The 22239-nt window shown below is 40.1% G+C and overlaps 1 protein-coding gene across 1 annotated transcript in view; it reads right to left on the reverse strand.

Moving 5' to 3' along the window:
* Positions 1-17511: 17511 nt before the first annotated feature.
* Positions 17512-22239, reverse strand: part of LOC126336114 (protein MTO1 homolog, mitochondrial) — a 72404-nt gene continuing 67676 nt past the window's right edge. The window contains exons 11-13 of the mRNA XM_049999596.1: positions 21148-21369; positions 20996-21056; positions 17512-17692 (exon numbers count right to left, since the gene is read on the reverse strand). Of these exons, the coding sequence (XP_049855553.1) occupies positions 17594-17692; positions 20996-21056; positions 21148-21369 (382 nt within the window). The 3' untranslated portion in view covers positions 17512-17593. The remainder of the gene's footprint in view (positions 17693-20995; positions 21057-21147; positions 21370-22239) is intronic.

The following is a 22239-nucleotide window of genomic DNA, read 5'->3' on the forward strand; positions in this document are numbered from 1 at the left end:
TGAAAACTGCTTATTCTTGGGAATAAACTAATACTGGTAACAAGAAACAACAATAAGGAATATACGTATTGAGAAGCCAATGTCAAAATACCCAGACTCGTGAACAGAGGTCAAGAAGAGGTTCGTGAACTCACACCACTTATTGCCCGAACCTTCCACTTCTGAGCCAAAAATATCCTTTTAGAATTGGAAGAGTTACCCCAAAATATAATACCATAAGACAATAGCGAATGAAAATAAGCAAAGTAGACTAATTTTAATGTCGAACGACCACTCACTTCCGATACCGTTCGAATAATAAAAATGGCAGTATTAAGTTTTTGGACAAGACCCTCAACGTGGGATTTGCACAACAGCTTACTATCTATCTGAATACCTAGAAATTTGAACTGTTCAGTCTCACTTACCATATGCCCGTTCTGTAAAATTAAAATGTCAGGCTTTGTTGAATTGTGTGTTAGAAACTGTAAAAATTGAGTCATACTGTGATTTAGCTTTAGTTTATTTTCTACAAGCCATGAACTGAGATCACGTACTGCACTATTTGAAACCAAGCCAATGTTGCACACAACACCCTTTACTACCAAGCTAGTGTCGTCAGCATACAGAAATATTTTAGAGTTACCCGTAATACTAGAGCATAATATTTATATAAATAAGGAACAGGAATGACCCCAACACTGATCCCTGGGGCATCCCTTACTTGGCAGTACCCCACTCAGATCCCACATCACATCCATTATCAACATTGTGAATAATGACCTTCTGCTGCCTGTTGCTAAAGTAAGAGGTGAACCAATTGTGAGCTACTCCCCGTATTCCATAATGGTCCAACTTCTGGAGCAATAGTTTGTGATCAACACAATCAAATGCCTTAGTTAAATCAAAAAATATGCCAGGCGTTCAAAACCTTTTGTTTAATCCATCCAGTTTCTCACAGGGAAAAGAGAATATAGCATTTTCAGTTGTTAAACGACTTCTAAAGCCGAACTGTACATTTGACAGCAAATCGTGTGATATCCTTACATACATAGCCTTTTCAATAACTTTTGCAAACACTGATGGCATAGAAATAGGTCTAAAATTATCTACATTGTTCCTATCTCCCTTTTTATAAAGCGGCTTTACTACTGAGTACTTTAATCACTCAGGAAATGAGGAAGTCATAAATGAACTAAAAATATTGGCATCTTAACTAAAAAGGCCAAAATTATAAATACATAAAATATAAAATAATAAGAACCAAAATCAACCAATAAAGGGAAATATAAAGTGTTAGAAAAATCATAAATCTTAAATAAACCCAACAACACAGGCAATGACCATTCCTAAAGGAAAAATTACAAATATGGCTAAATACAGGGCTAACATGTGCAGCACAGTACTTTAATATTCTGCTAGGCACTCCATCATAACCATGAGAGTCCTTAGTCTTCAATGATTTAATTATTGGCTCAATCTCCCTCTTGTCTGTATCACATAGTAGTATTTCAGACATCAATCTCGTAAAGGCATTTGCCAAGAAAGTTATATGATTTCCCGTAGAAACTAAATTTTTATTTAATTCACCAGCAATGCTCAGAAAATGATTGTTAAATACTGTACATATATCTGATTTAACAGTAACAGAAATATTTTTACTGCGAACTGACTTTATATCGTCGACCTTGTGCTGCTGACCAGACACTTCCTTGGCAATTGACCATATGGTTTTAATTTTATCCTGTGAATTAACTATTCTTTTTGCATACCAATACTCTTTGCCTTCCTAATAACATTTTTAAGCACCTTACAATACTGTTTGTAATGGGCTACTGTAGCTTAATTGTGACTACTTCTAACATTTTTATATAATTCCCGCTTTGTTCTACATGATATCCTTATCCCACTAGTCAGCCACCCGGGCTGCCTATTACCGCTAATACCACGTTTAGAACGTTCTAATGGAAAGCAACTCCCAAAGAGCATGAGAATTGTGTTAAGGAAAGCATTGTATTTATCATCTATGTTATTGGCACTATAAACATCCTGCCACTCTTGTTCCTTGACAAGGTTTAAAAAACTCTCTGTTGCTGTTGGATTAACTTTCCGACATAGTTTTTAATTAAATATGACATTGGTTTGAGTACAAAAGCCTTTTAGTGTTAACACTTGTGCATCATGGTCTGAAAGGCCATTCACCCTTTTACTAACAGAATGCCCATCTAGTAATGAAGAATGAATAAAAATACTGTCTATGGCTGTGCTACTGTTCCCCTGTACCCTAGTTGGCTTCTAAACCTAGAATGGAATAGAGATCTGTAGTCAGGGCAGACATTATTGTTATCAGTAAATTTTTTCTGTTGAGAGAAACCAGAAGTAGCCTCAATTGCCGCTAGCATTCAGGAAGAGACTAATTTTCAAAGTGGTGACTAATAGGCAACTGCATTAATGTAAAGAGATCTCCTGCTGGCCCATGTTATTTCTCCATAAGCAACAAGAGGAACCATTTTCTTGAGCCAACATTTGCTCCTTTAATTACTGATTTGAGTGTGTTATCTATTTGAAATTGTTTTATTATTGATTGTGGTTCGTAGAGGACAAAGTAAAGTGTATTAAACTGCAAAAATACCAAAATTGATAGTTTTGAGGCAATCCACTTCTTTCAACAACACTGAACAATTGACTTTGCTGACAAGAGGACCCTTTTTGCTTTCCGCCTCAGATATCGAGAGCTCGGAAAGCCAATTTGTGCCCTCTGACCACCCTGGCACAGGTGTGGCCTGTCATCTTCTACCTTTTCAGTTATCTTCACAGCGTAGATGGTGTTGAATAGTTCTGACAGGCCAATACTTTCTGCAATATAACCCACAGTCCTCAAAAAAAGACCTCACCAAGTGGATCCATTTAGTTGTGTGACAACATCAGGTAGCTCAGAGTCTCTTACGTGATTTGCTATCGGGTTTCACAACTTGAGGTAGAAAGGTTGATCAAATGTGATGAAAGTCGTTCACTGCCTCAACGAACGTGTCTTTCGAACAGCAGGCAATAATGATAGGCATACCATGTCGTATTCTCCAGGGATCAGATTCATAAATGGTTGACAGTCCATGAATATTGTTTCGTAAGACACTTCTTTGGTTGCTTCCCCCATAAAACCATTCTGTCCAGAAATTCCTGGAACACTTTTTGATTTGCTGCAGAGCCATAGCAAGAGGTGGTACTGATGAAATGATGGTCTTAGTATGAGGGAATGATGTACTTAGGTCATTGATGTGACTGGTAACTAAGCTGGCATTATTGTTCCTTTCAAAATATTCCATTGGTACAGCTCCTAAGCTGATGGTACATCCTTCAGCTGTACATCCTTTTGACCTGGGAAAATGGCCTTTTTTGGGGGGAGGGGGGGGGGGGGGCTGCACATTGGATGCCCCCATTGTGTGGAATGGGTTTCGTCCATCCGGTGTTTGAATATTGAAATCAGTATTGCCATAGACCATCTGGCAAAGTGCTTGTTTGTTAACAGCCAGGGGAGGACACACAACTGATAGCATTTCAAATCAAGTTGCTTTGTTGTACAAGGAATAAAGCTCCAAGGTAGACAGGACATATATCAATTTGGAGATGAGTACTATATATTTTGTAAAGAAATGCTGCTAGGCCAATTTAAAGAGGTGAGACACGGCAGTAATCATACTATGTGTAACGGCTGCTGACTTTCCTTCCATTTCTCCAGATTGCCCCCCCTTTCTGCTGAGCGCTACAGCAGCTATAAAATCTCTGTCTCCATAGTGTCATCTAGAAGCCTTTGTGAAGGGCCGTATTCAGTCAAATTATATACTGTGATCCTCTATCTTTCACAATTATCGCAGTGGCTGTTTCAGCTAAACCACACTTTTCTTCTTTTTGGAAACCTCCGAACATCTTGCTACCGGGATACATTAAAATGATACAGTGACTTTGAAACATACAATGTAACATTTCCTTATCTGACAGTGCTCAGATGCAGACAAAAAGCACCTTTAATGTGTGCCATCGATGCTCCCACGGTGAATTGATACTCCTCATTAATGTTTTCTATAAAATAGTAAATTGTTTGAACAGCCAACTTCTACCTCAACTGCATAGAGACTCCAACAGGGGGGCTGGTGGAGTTTTCATGCACAGAAAATGGTATTTGAACCAGCTACTACCACATCAATTTCTGACTCTACCCATTTTTCTGTGTTAGACCCAAATTCAATATTTAGTTTTCATGAGTGAGAGTACGTTTTCTCTACTGACTAATTTCCACACAGAGTAGCCCTACACAAAACTGCATTTTGAGCAAGGCTTTTTGATGTGTTTCTTAACAAAGACCTCCTCTCCACACAAAAAACAGTGAGTTTTAAAAGTAAAGTCTGGGGTTACTGAGCGACACGGTATGGATAGGGGATTTTCTCGAGCCCTCTTCAGATAACTCATTTCACTGTTCCTCTTAAATATTATAGCCTTACCACCCTGTCTCTTCTTATTGGCTTGAATGAGATTTCAATCCTTTTCCCCTCGCAATAACAGACTCTTGATTTGGCACTGAAAACTGAGACAATATTGTAGCTTTAAAGATTTGACTATGATGTGTTGGGTTAGTATGTGCTGACTAACCCACCGCCACAAGGTATGAGCAGTATGAGCTGACAGGCTATGAGACACTTGAATGGGCATGGGGGGGAGAGGGCATTGAAGGAGGAATATGAGCAACAAACGAATGGAAGGGACTATGATGCGCAAAACTATAAAGACAATGTAGGTACTACACATTTTATTACTGTAAAACATGCAGTCACAAGAACAAATACTCAGGAGAAAATCAGAAAGAAGCACCTATTCAAAGTTGCTGCTGGACAGTCTGTTAGGGGAGAGAGACTGGGTCAGCCTTTCTTGAGGTGGCTCAAAAAAATTTTTACCTCTACAAATTTGTAGCCAACTTGACATTCAGTTCTCAAAGAAATTTTCACTTTATTCATTTGTTTAATGTACTGTAAGGTTTCATATAACCAAGTGGTCTACAGACCAGGTGTTTAACATCAGATGAACCTCTGACAATAGTTTACAAGCCCTGGGTGTCTGATGAGGCTGCTCTCAAACTCCTATACCAACAGCTAAAGCCAGAAGTGTGGAGATAGAAAGATGACAGGCAAATACATATTGTCTTAGCTCACTTGCATTTGTACACAAGAGAGTAAAGCACCTTTGCATTTTAGGAGGACAAATTTAATGTACTTTCATGTGCTTTAGGGGCTTTAACTGATAAAAAGTATACTGATCATGTTTTAGGGACAGCAGTGGGTGTTTTTTACCATTCCACATAATGGCCAAAAAATAACTTTTTCAGCATGGTGTAGTACAGGTGCCACTCAGCAGAAAAACATTGTCAAGTGCATTTCCTAGAAAATTTCATCTACTTTACTTTTGTACAGAATGGTTGTCTCTGAAAACTGCATATTCTCTGAGATATAAGTGAAAAACTGACAAAGGCACAGAAAATAGTTTCTTTTCCTTCATTTTTCATTACAAAGCCAACCTCGTACATGGCAACAAACTTGAAATGTGGTTTCAGCACCCAAAGAAACATAAGAACATTGAGGAAAAAGTTTCCACAATTTTGTCACTAAAACTTTTATGTCTGTAAGTTGGAGGTTGTCTGTACTGCACACAATGATTGACAATTCTACAGTTAGTTTGACAACTAATATTTACTAAGGTCTCATCATCAAAAAATAAAGTTCCAGATAATAAAATGATAACAGAAATGATCATCCGTGACAAACGTGAATGTAGCAACAAGTTTGTTGTAATCTGGGTCGTGATACAGGTCATGACATAATCACTGCTGCACAACTACACCTTAGCAGTGGGTCCCAGGGAGAGTGCTCATAGCTTCTGGGCAGCATAGCACAGAGTGATGTGGCGTGGTGCAGAGTCGGCTGTGCTCCAGCATACGGGACACCACAGGTGACCAGTGCGAGTGGCCTGGAGCGAAGTGGCAACTCAACTGGCTGCTGCAGTGTTCACTACTTACTTAAGTACACCGCAGCAGAGGAATATCCATGGGTTCCAGAGAATAACTTCATCTGCAGGCGTAAGTCTGTGATAGCAGCATCACTGTTGTCGCTACGCACACACTGTCTGTGTGTAATAGTAGCAATCCCTAGTGGTGCTTGATAGCGTTAAGCCTGTAAACAGAATGTTTACAATCAGCAAAGGATACAAACACAGGAAGTCCTGGCAAGATGCATAACTGTTTGTCTGCAAAGGAGGAGCACCTGCGAGAGTGAGGAGTGGCAACCCACAAGGTGTAAACATCATGCCAGAACAGGAGTAGCTGGGACCCAGCCCTGCATATACCCCACACTTCCCCTGTAGATGGCGCAGCCATTGTAAAAGAGGGGCCCACCAGGATGGAGCCAGGCAGCATGATAGTGGCTGTGATGGAAGAGAGGTGCCAGTCATTGTCACAAAAGGGCAGCTGGGACACTGAAGATGGCAGGAGAGGCATGACCAAGGCTTGTGATGAAACTTCTGTGACAGCAGAACCAGTGCTGGGTGAAATTGCTGGTGACCAGGTGAGGACAGCCAAGAATGGTGGCCATGTTGGAGCAGTTCTGGATGAGGGACTGCGGAAGGCCCGGTGCATCCCAGTGTGTCGCCTGTCAAACGAGAAAAGCAGAATAACGGACATGGTGCCATGTGAGGAATGAAGTGATAGCCAGGGGACACAAAACAAGGGAAACCCCGTGGTGCGAGATGGAAGAGAGGAGAGCCCAGAGGCACACAGTTGCATGCTGGAGCATGTGGTGGAGTCCGATGAGATGTGGAGACCAGCTGCTGTGGTCGCAGGGACGACACTAGAGAGATTGGCTCTGGTGGAGACAAGGCTGGCATTAGACATGTTGCCTCAGTGAGCACACAGCTAGTGTTGGTAGTAACAGGACCAGATGTGATTGGGACAAGAGGGCTGGCTGCACCGAGGCTGAACTGGTAGGAGAGGTGGCAGCCACTGCAGTAGATGTGGAGGCAGTGGAGAAATATGCCAAAGACACATGAGAAAAGAGGGGCTGGTCGAAGGGATGGCAGGGGCTGTAGTTTGGACACTGCCACATGTGTGTGGAGACGTGACTGGGCTGCAAGAAAAACTGCTAAAATGAGAGCTGTGAGGAATGGGCAAGGACCAACAGTGAGCTTGTTTGGCTGTAGAGAGGCCCAACAGTGCATTGAGGTGTGTGAAACAGTGCTTGGGAAAGTGTAAGCGCGTGGAAGGTGCCCACACAGAAGGCACAGAGGAGAGAGGAAACCTGGAAGTGGACAAGAGCAGAACAAAAGGAGAATTGGACACAGAATGATGTTGGGCACCACCCTTGTGAATGTGGCGCCAGCTAGGACTGCATCCTCAAAGCAAGGATGCCAGAGAACAAGAGCAGCATTGGGCTCACGGCCAGTGGGGGCCAGAGGGCTGGTGCTGGGTGGGCATCCACCGCAGGAACATGTGGTATTGACATTGATTGCGGGTGTGCTGGTGGTGCCAGGGCCACCATGGGTTGAACCATCTCTAGTATAGACTGGAGAGAGTGACGTGACAGCGTCATGATGGCTGGCACTGGGTGAGCTGGTAACGGATGGTCCAGGGACACTAGAACCAGGAGTATAGGAGCTGGTAGCAGTCAGAATCTGAGACAGCCGCATGTGTCGTGCAAGCAAACACAGAGACTGCGGTGCAGGAGTAGAGGGGGCTGTTGCCATGACTGTCAACAAAGGTGCTGGAGGAAACTGAAGACATGATGGGTCCAAATGGGATGGACAAGCGGGAGGATTGAACCGGGAGACCAGGGAGGACTGAACCGGGAGACCAGAGAGGATGGAGAAGCCCTGAAAGGGAAAGAGTGCACAGGAGCAAAGGCTCTATTGTGGGCAGCACAATGAACAGCAAACTGGTCACACTAGTGAGCACAGGAGACGTTGGAAAGGTTGACTCCAGGATTAAGGGACAGCAGAAGGTGACAGGCCAAAGGGCCAGACAAAGCAAGGAAAAGAGCTTGTTGTCAAGAATCCTCAGAGATGGCGAAGGCCACAAAAGAATGCTCCAGACAGTCAAGGAAAGTGGACCACGGCTCCAAGGTGTTGTTGAAGACCTGGAGCATCAGGTGCTGATGTGTCGATGTTGGAGAATGGGAAATAGCTGAACAGGTGAGATGCTCCTGGGGAAGGATGCTGGCAGAACACGGTGTCAGCGTTTGTGATGGGGCCGTGGCAGGACGGGCAGACTGCTGCAGGAAGAGTGTGGCACTGCACTTCATAGCCTCGATGGCACACCAAATGGTCTGTAAGTACAACAAAGCCACTGAGGCAACTGCTGCATGATGGCAACAGGCTGAGACACACAAAAGAGAAGATGCAGTGTGTAGCACTAAGTCGGAAGTGTGGAATGTAGATCAATAATCCTTGTCACCACTTTTATGTCTGTAGGTTGGACGGTAGGTACCATACACAATTATTATGATTCCACAGTTAGTCTGACAATATTTTTTTGCAGTCTCACTACCGAAAAGTAAAGTTCCACACAAGGCCTGGAGCGAAGCTGCAGCTGCAATTGGCCACTGGAATGTGTGCTACAGCTTACGTACACCACGGAGGAGGAATATCCTCAAGCTCTTGAGTATGATGTGACCCGTGGACATATGGTGGTTTGTGACTGCTGCTTGTGGACAATGGTTGGGTGGTGCTTGTTAGCATTGAGTCTCTAAACAGAACGTTAACAGTCAGCACCAGACACAAACAGAGGAAGTACTGGCGAGACACCTAACTGTTTATCTCTAAAGGAGGAGCGCCTGTGGCAGTGAGGAGCACCAACCCGCAGGGTATAAACATTATGCCAAAACAGGAGTAACAGAGGCCCAGCCCTGCATTTGATAAAAGAATGCCAGTCTTGAACATCAATTTTCTTGATTAGACTTGGCAAACCCATGATTTATTTTATTTAACTAAATTTTATGCGGCTCTTCATATAACTGTTTTTTATACCGCTCATGCGATTTACCTATTAATTATAATAAATTTTAATTTTCCAATGCATGTAATGTCATAGAGCTGCTAATTTGCTGGATTTCGATTTCTTCTGTGAGTCTCTGTTTACAGCTGACTAGAAATCACAGTTTAAATAGCTTCCTGATTGTTGACTGGAGCAAGTCTCATCAATAATGACAGACTAAAGGAGTTTTCAATGGTAAACAACCTGTCCAGAGCAACTGCCATTGTGCCAACTTATTTGAGTAGCTTAGTCAATGTTGGTTTGATGACAGGGACCATATGTTGTACTGGGAAGAGATTTCTACCATTAGATATAGATCGAATATATCCTGTGTGTTAACTGATATTTTATGGCACAATACTCATCTTTTTTTTGTTACAGCCTCTATAGAGCTGCAGGTAACACTTTCTTCTTTTGTCTCCCAGAAGTTATTCACCAGTTCTCTTCTTACAAGAATTTCACCATTTTCTTTTGCCTGTTCCACTGGTGACACACTGTATTTTTACTGGAATCCCCATTATTGATCTCTGGCATGTGGGTCAACGTGTACTTGCTTCTCTAGTTTTCTTTCCCTTCCACTTGATTCCCAGTTCCAAGCAACTCTTGCTGTGTTCCTGTCTTTCCCCTTATTCTACCAGCAGCTACCCATATTCTTTTCCTCAGTCCATCTGCATCTATCCTGATCACACATACATGTACCATGTACTAAACTTGTCCTTTTCAGTCTGATTTCTTCTGATATTTTCCTCCTCCTCCAGTACAATTATGCCCTAGGTTTCTGCATACAAGTTCACGTGGTCTCTTTTAGGAACCAACATTTTCTTCAGCATTTTTCTCTCTTATTTCTCTAGTTGTCCTGCACTATGTCTTAGGTGTGTGCCTGCAGATTCTTTTTAGTCTATATAATTCTGCTCATACAAAAGACTGATCTCATCATCTTTAACCTCTCTATTATTCCCTCATTGCTCCTGCTTATTCCAGGTATTTAAAATTTGTCCAGTTTTTGTTTGGGCCTTCTAATCCTCAGTGGTATTCAGTATATTTTTAGCACAATACTCATTGAACACTTGTCACTTTTTCTAGATAGTAGTGTAAATTTTGTCAGGGCATATACACAGAAAACTTGTTGGCAAGTCATCTCCTGTCCTTCAAACAACAGCTATGCCTTTAATTGGGTGTGAAAATTTATAGTTTCCACTTATCCGGATTCACCATTTTACAGTCCAAAAACATTCCATTTGTGCATCTGTGTGACCTACCACTAACAGTGTCTCCTTTATTTCTGCTGTTCTTCTGCAAAGTGAATTTGTACTGGGCGACACCAAAACCTTTCTTAATTTCCATGGGATGTTTCTTAAATTTATTGAGTTTGTCTTGCCTGCTCTCAAACCACTACCAGTGTGTGGTATCCAAGTGAAATTATACATTAGGGAGAAACATTGTAATACCTCATCTATTGTATTCAATGACTCAGTCAAATTTGTTGACACTATATAATCAGATTTATGGATGTCCATCCTATTGCATAGATGAGGGACTTCATTTGATGGCATACATGAGAAAAAATATCGCCACAGCTGTATCTTAAGAATCCTTTATTGTCTCACATGACTAATTTCAGCGGCACATTACCATCATCCTCAGACCCCACCACTGCCAAAATAGTATTAGATTTCCTTGGTGCATTTGTTGTGAAGTCCTTTTAACTAGCACACATGGGCTAGCTTTCATCAGGTGTCTCCTGAATCATCTCACATACAGTAGCCTACTGATTAGTTACTCCATAAATAATTTCATGATGTACTATAATTTTAAAAATGGTGCTTTTTCGTGTAAATGAGGGAATTCACACTGCAGAAGAAACAATAGTGTCCTTGTATTTTCCTAAATTTGTAACCAGCAAAATTCTATTGGTTCTTGTAGTTAATCTAAAACTGTAAATTCTACCCTAGTCAAATTTTAAAGCATTATATAGTTCTCAAAATAAGGTTTATTTTTACTCTGTTTTTTATAAGATCCATCCCTACCACAAAAGAGTGTTTGTTGTGAGTTTGCAATGTAACTGCGTCTGTGTTAGAGTCAGCAGTTGGAGATCATTCAAGTAACATCTTGTAACTGAGTCTACCAGTTATAAATGTACATTGTTCAGATCAAATTTTGTGTCATCGAGTTCATTCAACAATTATATAACAACTGTGAATGATAGTTAACTTTTGTGGTGAATTTGTATGTGATGATGGTGCTGATCTCTAACAGTGACTTGCAATGGCAGTGTTGATTAATGAAAATGAAGTCCTACTGTGCACTTGTGTTTAATTTTATTGATTCTTTCAGTTAAGTGAGAAATAGCAACAGCTGTTCTAAGTTATGTGAAATTCATTTTGTGGCTTTTGTTGATCAATTATTTGCCCCACTTAAACAATAGTTAACTACCGCATCGGTGTTAAGAACAATTGGTGAGTGTGTTACATAGCTATATACTTCTATCAAACTGAAGTACATGATATCTGAATTGACCATAAACAGTAGTTCATACAACATCAACATTGTATTAAAGTGTCTGAATTCCAAGTTTTGGTGTGGACTAGTTCTGACAATAGCCTCCTTTTCCCAACCAACCTTCCAGCCAGTTTTGGAGGTGCTGGCTACTGAGGATAGCTCCACAGGTATACTGGGTAGGCTATAACTTCCAGTGTAGTGAGAGCTTTCACAGCATTTGAAAGAAATTCTAAGTTGTTAAATTTCTGGATTATCCTAGAACCTTCTTGCATATGTGCATAATTGGATTCCCCCTACAAAAATGCAATTTTGTAATTAGGTACCCATACTGCCTAAGTGGTTTAACAATGAACAAAAAAATTAAACAGCAGCACTGGAAATGTTCATATGCAAGTAAACAAGTTACAACTTACCAATTACACACTGGAAGTACCAATGCCAACAGCAGTTTTCATACTGATGTATTTACTTGACATGTGCAGAACATAAATTACACATCTATTGACAATGCCATTTTTTGGCACCACACACTCCAACGTGCCATTGTTACACACAAACCAGTCAAGAAATCACAACAATGGTCAGCTGTGCTCAAATAGGTACTTGACTGGATCACCTCATTTTACCTTACCCCTTTTAGCCATCAAATACACTGCTTATTGCCTACAGGCTAATTAAAAGAATATACTGGGCATTTATTTATATTCAAGTTTCTTCTAACTTGTTTCAACTCATCACTCATTTCCTCACATATCTTCCACTTATCAATCACACTATATGCTCTGCTAAAATGTAGAAAAGTATCTCAATAACATGCCAGAGGCTGTGGTTAAGTCGAACTTTCTGCTGAATCTTTTCTCCCAGAGTTGCTCATGTAGCAACACAGCAGGAGAGTCTATGGAGATTAGAGGGTATAGAGGGGAAACAAATGACAAGCTGATGACATGAGTCTGCCTATGAAGCATACAAGGATGTCCATGAGAAGCAAGGACTGGGACTGGGCCTTGATCTGCTACAATTTTTCATGCCACATACGTTCAATGTGGTGAGTTTTCACTAAAAAGCAGATGAACGTTGCAAGTTAGATGTAGATTATTTAGGCTCATTGACACAATCATATCAGATAATTTCTGAGTATATGTGAACAAATAAAAGAATATTTTTGGGAATATTTATACATTTAAGAGTATCATGTGTAATATGTTTTGTAGTAAATCAATTGTTGTGAGTTACAGTTGCGTAGTCTACAAATTTCAGCAGTTATATCTGGTTCAAAAAATCATTTTTCGTTAACCACAGTCTGGACACTTAAATAATTACAGCAATATTTCCATTTTTTTTCTGTTTGTTGATCGGTTTCTTCTAAAGACAAGTTTGAAAGTTTATGAAGTTATACACTGGAGCAGAACAGTGTGTTCTACGCATAATATAACTGTGATTATGTATTCAGTTTAGACTCCCAACATAAACTGTATTTGACACATATTTCTTTCATTTTTGAATTACTTGATATTGATAGTAGGCATAACCTCAGACGGGGTGGGGGTGGGAGAGGTTGGGGGAGGGGAGGGGTAGGGAGATAGTGGAATAGTTTGAGACTTAAAATTCCATCAAGGAATCACAAAATTTCATCCTAGGTTTCTCATTCAATAAAAGAAAATCACATTTTTAGATGTTAACTGCCTCATTTCTTGAAGGTAACTGATAATATTTTTAGAGTAACAGGTACAAAAATTAAAATGGAGCCAGCAAGCACAGCTTAAAGCTATTGATCACTGTTTTGAAAAAACATTACAGCAGCCACAATGAATGCTGTTCTCATGCATAGGTGGAGTAAGTTGCTATTCATAAACAGATGGTAATATATCCACCGTCTGCAGATAGGAAAATCTCAGAGTGTGAGTTATAGTGGTTTTATGTAAACTAAAGTCTTTCTTCAAAATTTACAAAACAATATTCGTGAGGTAGGACTGATCCTCCAAGCCTACCAATAACTAAATCAGAGATTCTTCCAAACATAAACTGTCTGTAGCAACCATACAACTTCACCAGACCAAGCCCCAGGTGTCTCGTGAAGAGTGGCGCGGAGTCCACATTGCCGTCACCTGAGTCCGAGGATGAGTAGAGGCCCTGCGAGAATGGCTACGGTATGCTGGCGGCGGTGGACGATGACGCGGCAGCTACGATGACACCAGTGGGCTCGCTCAGCGTGAACTGCCTCTCCAGGCTCCTGCGACAGCCTAAATACTGCTTGGCGCATGGATATGGCTGGCTCTATTTGCAGTCACGTGTCGAGCAGAAGAAAAGAGGTCCACGGCTGTAGCGACCTCTCGTGGTGCAGTGGCTGCCTCCTGGTGGTCTCTGGGAAGTGTCTGTGTTTCCGGGACAACTGGCCATGCTGACCCCTACTCAGTCCGGGGCTCGCTGTACCGGTCTGCTTCGCACAAAGTGAGAGTTGCAGGCGCTTGGTCTGGACACAGTAGATGGAAATGTCCTGACTGCTGTCCAGCAATTGGAAGCTAATGTGAATGGGTGTGTTGGATGGGCTACTATGATACATCTACCACAGATACCAAAGGTATTTCAAACATTATTCTCTCCCATTAATATTGTCTCCTCTTCGGGAAGTACAGGACCAAACACCATGCAACAGCTTGAGCACGAGTAGCACGTCAATGATAGATCCAGAAGGCCTCTACACATTGTCTTCCACTGAAATTAAGTCAGAGAAAGTCACTTCACCTTTCACGAACCCTAGTTTGTTTCGTGTCGGAAAGAAGTGAGCACATAAGGGTGCGGGCTTGTTAATCATTGACACTGCACACATACTGTTAGCAATTGTAGCCCTTAGGGAGCTGGTAGGAAGTACCAAGAATGACAACACAGTTCACTCGGTGTCTACGCCCCGGGGACCTCATTCAACACATTCAGGAGGATGATGCTTCAAAACCGGATCTGAACATCCTGATGTAGGTTTTCTGTGGTTTTGCAGAATATCTCTGGACAAATACTGGAATGATTCCTGTGAAAAGTCACAGCTGCTTAACACACACACACACACACACACACACACACACACACACACACACACACACACACACACACACACACACACACCACCTATACAGCTACACAATGTCACGACAGCAGTTCTGCACGTATAATGGAGTGTGGGGTTGTGCTGAGTGGATTGAGCAGGCAAGGACTGGAGGACTGGGAGGGAAGTTCAGGATAGATTGGTTGATGCCACAGAGGCAGCAGGTGTATGGAACAGGAATGAGGCGGGAGAGGTAGCAGGGGCACAGGATAAAAATGTGGCACAGCAGCATTGGTGACTTTGAGTAGGACACAATGACAAGAAGGAGTAGATTTGGAAAGCAGGGGAGGGTGGGATAAAGACCAGAGAGTGGGGGAAGACTGTAGTGCAGATAATTACAGGAAAGACTGTTATGTCGCAAGAATAATTCACCTACATTATTCAGGAAAGCTAGTGCTGTGCTCAGTAGTACATTCTAGCACTGGTGCTCAATGCTGCACTTACACAATTTAGTGGTACCCATTCATTCAGGTGGATGGTTGGTTGGTGGTCATGTCCACATAAAATGCCGTGCAGAAATTGCAGCAGAGTTGGTATACAGCATGACTACCTTCCCTTGTCCCAGTCTACCAGCAGAACTGCTGTCCCTGTATTGCATATTCAGACAGCATAGTGTAGGTGCAGGTGTGTGTGTGTGTGTGTGTGTGTGTGTGTGTGCGCGCGCGCATGGGGGGGGGGGGGCACACATGCTTGCCAAGTTTTCAGCCTTTACTCCTAAATTATTTACATTCTATGCATCCTATGCATACTGAAGGGATATGCTAATGATGTGGTGCATTCATCGTAGTAGACAATAAACTCAAATCCAATGAGACAGAAATTGAAGCTATGATGCATTGGCAAGACCCACTACCAAGGGTGGGCATAAACTTACAACTGGATCTTTATATCAACCATCAGACTCAGCAGCAGGTGCAACAGAAAACTCTGTGTTGACAGTTGTGTCAGGTGGAACTTAAGTCTTTAATTTGCTGGTATCATCACAACGAACACATGAAGAGGCCATGTGGTAATACATTGAATAATATGAGGGTGGTTTGAAAAGTTCTTGGAATCACCATGAGAGGTCAGCACTAGCGCAATGAGTTGTTCACATGATATTCATTGGACTGTTGCCTGTAAACAAGTGCTATGTAGTGATTTGCAAAGATGCAAAAAAAAATCGAGATTCGAACAGCAATTAAGTACTTCATAAAAAAAGGTATGAAAGCAAAGGACGTCCATGTTGATTTCTATAACACATTTGGGAACTCTCCTCCTTCATAATCAACTGTTGCCAAATGGACAAATGAATTTAAATTTGGTCGGGAGAGCTTAGATGATGATCTGCGCAGTGGTTAGACAAGATGTGTCACTACTCCATAAATCACTGCCAAAGAGCACAAAATGTTCATGGAGGATCACCAACTGAAAGTGTGTGAAATTGTTCAGACTTGCCAGGTGTCATCTGAAACGGTATCTCACATTTTAACTGAAGAATTAGAAATGAAAAAATTGTGTGCAATATGGGTGCTGCGACTCTTGACACTGGCACACACGTGTGAGAATGGACATATCGTAACAATGTTTGGCCTGTTTTAGAAGAAACGAACAAGATTTATTGCACCAGTCTGTGACCACAGATGAAACTTGGGTACACTACTATACCCCAGAGACAAAACAACAGTCAAAGCAGGGGAAACATGCTGATTCTCCACCACCAAAGAAAGCAAAGACAATTCGTTCGAGGGAAAGGTAATAGCACTAGTGTTGTGGAATGCGAAAGGCATTCTGTTTGTAGATTATTTCCCCATGGGGTGCACAATTACTGTAGAATACTATGCTAATCTCCTGGACAAATTGCAACAAAAGATACGCGAAAAAAGGCCAGGTTTGGCAATGAAGAAAATAATCTTCCATCAAGACAATGTACGCCCACACACGTGCCATCACCATGACAAAATTACACATACTAAGGTATGAACTGTTGCCACACCCACCTTATTCACCTCATAGGGCTCCATCAGACTTCCAACTCTTCCCAAAACTGGAAATTTTTCTTCGAGGATGAAGATTCACTTCAAACGGAGAACTGATAGCTAGAGTTGACAATTATATTGTAGGCCTGGAGGAAATGCATTTCCGAGAACTTTTCAAACCAACCTCGTAGTTTCTGCCTATTAGGCGACATGGAAAGGGACTGGTCCAAAATGCAGTTGCCGATTATCCCAGACCACATGTTCTGGCTACAGAGATACTGACGATTTGCTGTCAGCATACCATGAGAGTTCGGCATACTATCCCATAGATGACTGTTGTGGAAATTGAAGTTACCACTCACGTGAAGGTGGCCTCAACTGTGAAAAGGATGGATGACACAAATCCCAGAACTGTAGTTGCCTAGTGTGCAAACAGTGACAAAACTGCTGCTGATGTGGCAAACCTGTTGCTATTAAGTCCTGCATGTGCTGTAAGTAATAAGGATAGTAACAATTGTCACGGAGAATGTTCCAAAACACTGTCGTCTGGCTTAGTCTATACTGGCAGACCAGCTGTCTAGTACTGACACGGTGGTCACCTTCTACAGCGATAATCACATTTTCCTCCAAGTCTGGTGTCTGAACATTTCAGATATGTGCTTCACGTACTATGGTCAGTACACATCACTGTTTGGTAAAACATTCCATACTCTCCAAACTGCTTTGTGAATACGAACAGCTAGAAAATTTAGGTAATAACAAATATCGTAAAACTGAACTAAAAATTGAGAAAAAAGACAGTTAATGATGATGAATAAACTCTGATGTCATAGCAGTTCTTTTTATGACAATTCAAACTGATTTGTAGGTTTGCTAGTCTAAATATTAATAACAATAAACATTTGTGAAAATACTGAAAATCTTAAGAAAATATATTTAATTTGTGATTCACAGTGCTACAAATACATATTTTATTTGTTTGTCAATCAAAACAGATTAGACAAGACAGTTCACACTATTTTGCTGTTTCACATAATTCAGCAAGCGAACGACTGTGGAAGGTGTTACTCCTGGTATGCGACTAGCAGCGGCGATCTGAAAATATGAGACAACACTTAACATTCAAATGAATCAATTATAATTGATAAATGTGAAATCAATAGTTTCCTTACTATTTCTTAAAATATCTATAGTATATCCCAGGTTATGATTTAATGAAACATAGTTACATAATTTTAAACACTACTATGATGTAACCCCACACCATCAAAATAAAAAGGTATACTCTGGATCAGATGTTAAAATACATTAACTGGAGTAATTCACATCATACAGGGTGGCCACGTTAAAACAGGTCAGGAAAATATTTACAATAGCACCAATCCAGGACTGACTGTTATTAATGAATATTGCAGAAGAGGCTGGAAATGGCCACCACTGACAGTGATATGGCGCTGTGTTCCATTTATCAAACTGTGAGACGTGTAAGAATTCTGCATGAAGGATAGCAGCAATAGCGTTTCCAATGTTCCACTGTGGTGCTTCTAGATTATTTTAGTACATCTGACTCTTCATTTGCCTCACAGGTAAAAATCACAGCAAGAGAGATCAGATGACTGAGGTGGCCAGAGGAGATTGTACTATCTCTGCTCTCCTCATCCAATACCTCATACAATCATGACAAGGCAGTCAATGCAGTTGTGGGCTGTTGCTCTGCCTTGTTGAAGATATCCACACAATCATTCATCTGCTGTGAGCTGATCCACATATGGATTAGTTTCTGCAAATACCAGTCAGCATAAACACTTCAGTAAAAGAATCATGTTAAGATGTGGACACCAGACATTGCCCACCAAACAGCAATCATCAAAAGAGTATGGAATGGCTCTTCAAGGTACTGATGGGGATTTTCTGATACATAATGGAACAGGTTTTAAGAGTTCACATACCACGATAAGCTGACTAGGATTCCTCTGAAAATGTACTTGGAACAGAGCATGCAGAAGATGCGCTTGTGACAGAAACAAATGGTGCATCAAAATCAAAGTTTCCACCACTTTCTGTGATGATGGGCAGTTCTCCAGATCAATAACAAGGATCACTTTTGCATCACTCTTAAAAATATTTCCCGGGTCCTTTTTAACAAACAATGGAAAATCCAGGATGGAATGTAACAATATTATGAAGAGAAAAGTTGATACTCATATAGTGGGGACACTGAGTCGCAGACATGCACAAGAAAAAGACTGTCACAAATAAATAAAACTTTAAGCCTTTAAGGTCTTTGTCAACAAACGCAAATGCAACTCACACACAAGACCAGTCTCAGGCAACTGAATCAGCTGCCTGAGATTGCAGTTGTGTGTGCACATCTATTGTTGACGAAGGCCTTAATGGTGGAAAGCTTTATTTATTTGTGACAGTCTTTTTGTTGTGCTTACCTGCAACTCAGCATCTCCACTACATGGTGAGTAGCAACTTTCCTTTTCATAATATTGTTACATTCCATCCAGGTCCTTTTTATTCTGACCATCCTATGACCAGAATTGATCCATTTTATGTGATGAGTACTTGCACTGAAGTTGAAATCACACAGCTAGTTCAATAATTAACTTTCCAACATTAACTGAATTTTCTGTCAGTGACTGGCAGAACTTGGTAATAATATTAAAAAGGAAAAATGCTTCCTAATGTTGTGCAAAATTATATTTACTTGGTCATGAACTGGCTTTCCACTTATCAGGTGAATGTCAGAAACAGAGATAAACGTGATGTTTGACTTACACGGATATTACTTGTACACAAGATATAAAAATGACTAAGTATTTACCTAGGAAAATATTACAATAATTAAGAGGTAAACAAAGTTTTTACGTGGAGATACATACAACAAATGACGAGAAATAAAATGAGTTTACAGTCTGAATCTAGTATTTCTAACAGAAAACTGAAACTGAGTCTGTGTCATGTGTTTGTTGACTTTCATTATTTCCAATAGGGCCATCTTTCTGCTTTTTTGACATAATGTAAGACTTCATATTATACGTAATATGGATTGTTTTTTGCTAAAAGATGATCAGTGATGGTAAAATCTTTTTTCCTTAATTATCAGCTTCTCTTACGTTCACCGAGTCGAATTGCCACAGCTCTGCTCGAATGAACAATATACACTTTTTCATATTGCTTGCAAGTGATTTTATATACACCACTCTGTGCCAATGGTTCAATAGTAAAGACAAAATGCAACCCTTGCCACAGAATGGAGTAAACAAAGTCACTTGGAATCAGTGTGAAAAAGTGTGTATTGGTCAGTCAGGCAGAGCTGTGGCAACTCGGTTACATGAACTTTAGAGAAGCTGGTGATTAAGGAAGAAAGATTCGACCTTTGCTGATCGTCTTTTAGCAGAAAACCATCCATATTATGTGGATAGTTAAGTTTTACACTCTGAAACTCAACAAACACACGACACAGAATGTCTGCCTAGTATTAAATGATCAGACTCAATTTCCATTTTCCCCCTTTGCTAAATCAAGTTTTAATTGCAAATATTAGATTCAGACTGTAAATTCATTTAATTTCTCATCATTTGTTGCATGTATTTCCACATAAAAATTTTGTTTGGCCCTTAATTAGTTAATTTAGTTATTGTAATCTTTTCCTTTATAAACACTTTGGCATATTTGTATCCTCTGTACAAATAATATCTGTGTAAGTTGCACATCATGTTTATCTCTGTTCGTGACATTCAGTTGTCACCTGAATATGGCCTTAGAAGCTGAAAACCAGTTCGTGACCAAATAAATATAATTTTGCAGAACATCAGGAAGTGTTTCTCCTTTTTAATAATTACCTTTCCTTTAGCATTACTTAGGTGTGATGGTACATGTGTTTCAGTATATTCTGTGTACAAACCTATGAAATTTCAATTATTGTTAACACATTTCTCAACAATACATAAAATATTTAATAAGAGATATTTACAGTAGATTCAGGGGTATAATTAATTATTTTTGGGTTGGTCACACACACTGTAGGACTTCTGAAACATTTACTTATTACTGATCAGTGTGACAGAGTAATACAACAGTTAATGTCTGCCTTGAAGATTCCATTTGTGTATCTTAAGACTCCAGTTTCATATGGTACTAAATGTTAATTCTTTTCACTTGAATGAGCATTTCTGTTTTAATTTCCAGAATAATATTACGTTAAAAAACTGTCACAAAAATGTATTTTTCACATAAAATGAAACAGAAACAAATACTTAAGCATTTGAAAAATGAACTTTAACTATCGCCAATGTTCACTTCACATAATAATATGATAAAATATATTATTGAAACTGTCTTCTACATTTGTGCAAAAGTTGCACAAGTATTATTATATCAGATACTTACAGTTGATGGTTGTACTAGTGTCAATTTCTCAATCTCTTCAGATGATAAACACAACGATTTCCTAGAAAGGAAATTTCATCAGTTAATAGAACAACTAATACACAAAGAGAAGAAATCAGTATGACTGAAAAAAAACCTAATTAAATACATACGCTGCATAGTTGATACTGGTTGGTATGATCAAGGCTTCATCTCTGCGTATTTCTTCCACTTCCTCCATCTGCTCACAAATAGCCATCTCATACAAAGCTTCTATCACAAGACGCATCAACACCGCTCTATCATGTAGTAAATGTCCTAGTACACCAGGCATTGATTCACATACAGTTTCTGCAGTTTTTATGTCACCATGAATTGCCATCATGTCAAAAGCACTGTAACAAGAATAGAGCATTAAAAAAATCTGCCATCCATTTAGCAGATTACTTGATTACCTTACCTGAAAAATTAGTTGTCAACCTCTTTCATATAGTTAGTAAAGGGAAAGAGTGACAAGCGTGATAAGGAGCAAATTGAAAACATAGTAAAAACAAAATAGGCTTGAACCCAAAGTGCAAAGACAAAATACTGTGCACTGAAAGAAAAACAAATATTATTAAAAATGTACTGGATTGGGACTCAAATGCACAACTCTGCATGAGTTTTCCATCTGTTTCTCCTTGCATTCCATTACAAACTGTACTTCTAAGAGTATAGGATGCCAGCAAGTGAAAATATTCAACAAAACATGCAACTGATACTCAGATTGTCAGTGAACCACTGCTTGGTGCCAGAAAACTGCGATGTATGCAACTTTCTAAAATATTTAAGGTCCATAAAATTTTTTGTTCTGCTGCAGGACCCTCAGCCTAATACATATATTAGCCCAGTTATGCTTCACATTATGCATGGAGGGTTGAGGGTCTACTTTCACATGCATTCAAAGAATAAAAGCAATTCCTGTCCAGCAGAAACACAAGAGGATAGATTTGAATTATTTGTCAAATCAATGAGCAAGTTCTGAGTAGAATTGCCTGTCTAGACATTCTTTCTATATCAGAGAAAGCCTTTTACATGGTGTTGTAAGATTACATTTTGAACATGCTTTGCTGTCATACAACAGAAATGGTTATTTGAGTGGATACATGGAATGTTAAAATATTATGAGAAACTAGAAAAATGTAGAAACACAAAGAATACAACTAGATATTGTAGAAAGCTATGAAATGTGATGGCTACAGGAGGCAAGTTACTGGATGTGGTGG

Source organism: Schistocerca gregaria, chromosome 1 (genome assembly GCF_023897955.1).
Source record: "Schistocerca gregaria isolate iqSchGreg1 chromosome 1, iqSchGreg1.2, whole genome shotgun sequence".
Lineage (NCBI taxonomy): Eukaryota > Metazoa > Arthropoda > Insecta > Orthoptera > Acrididae > Schistocerca > Schistocerca gregaria.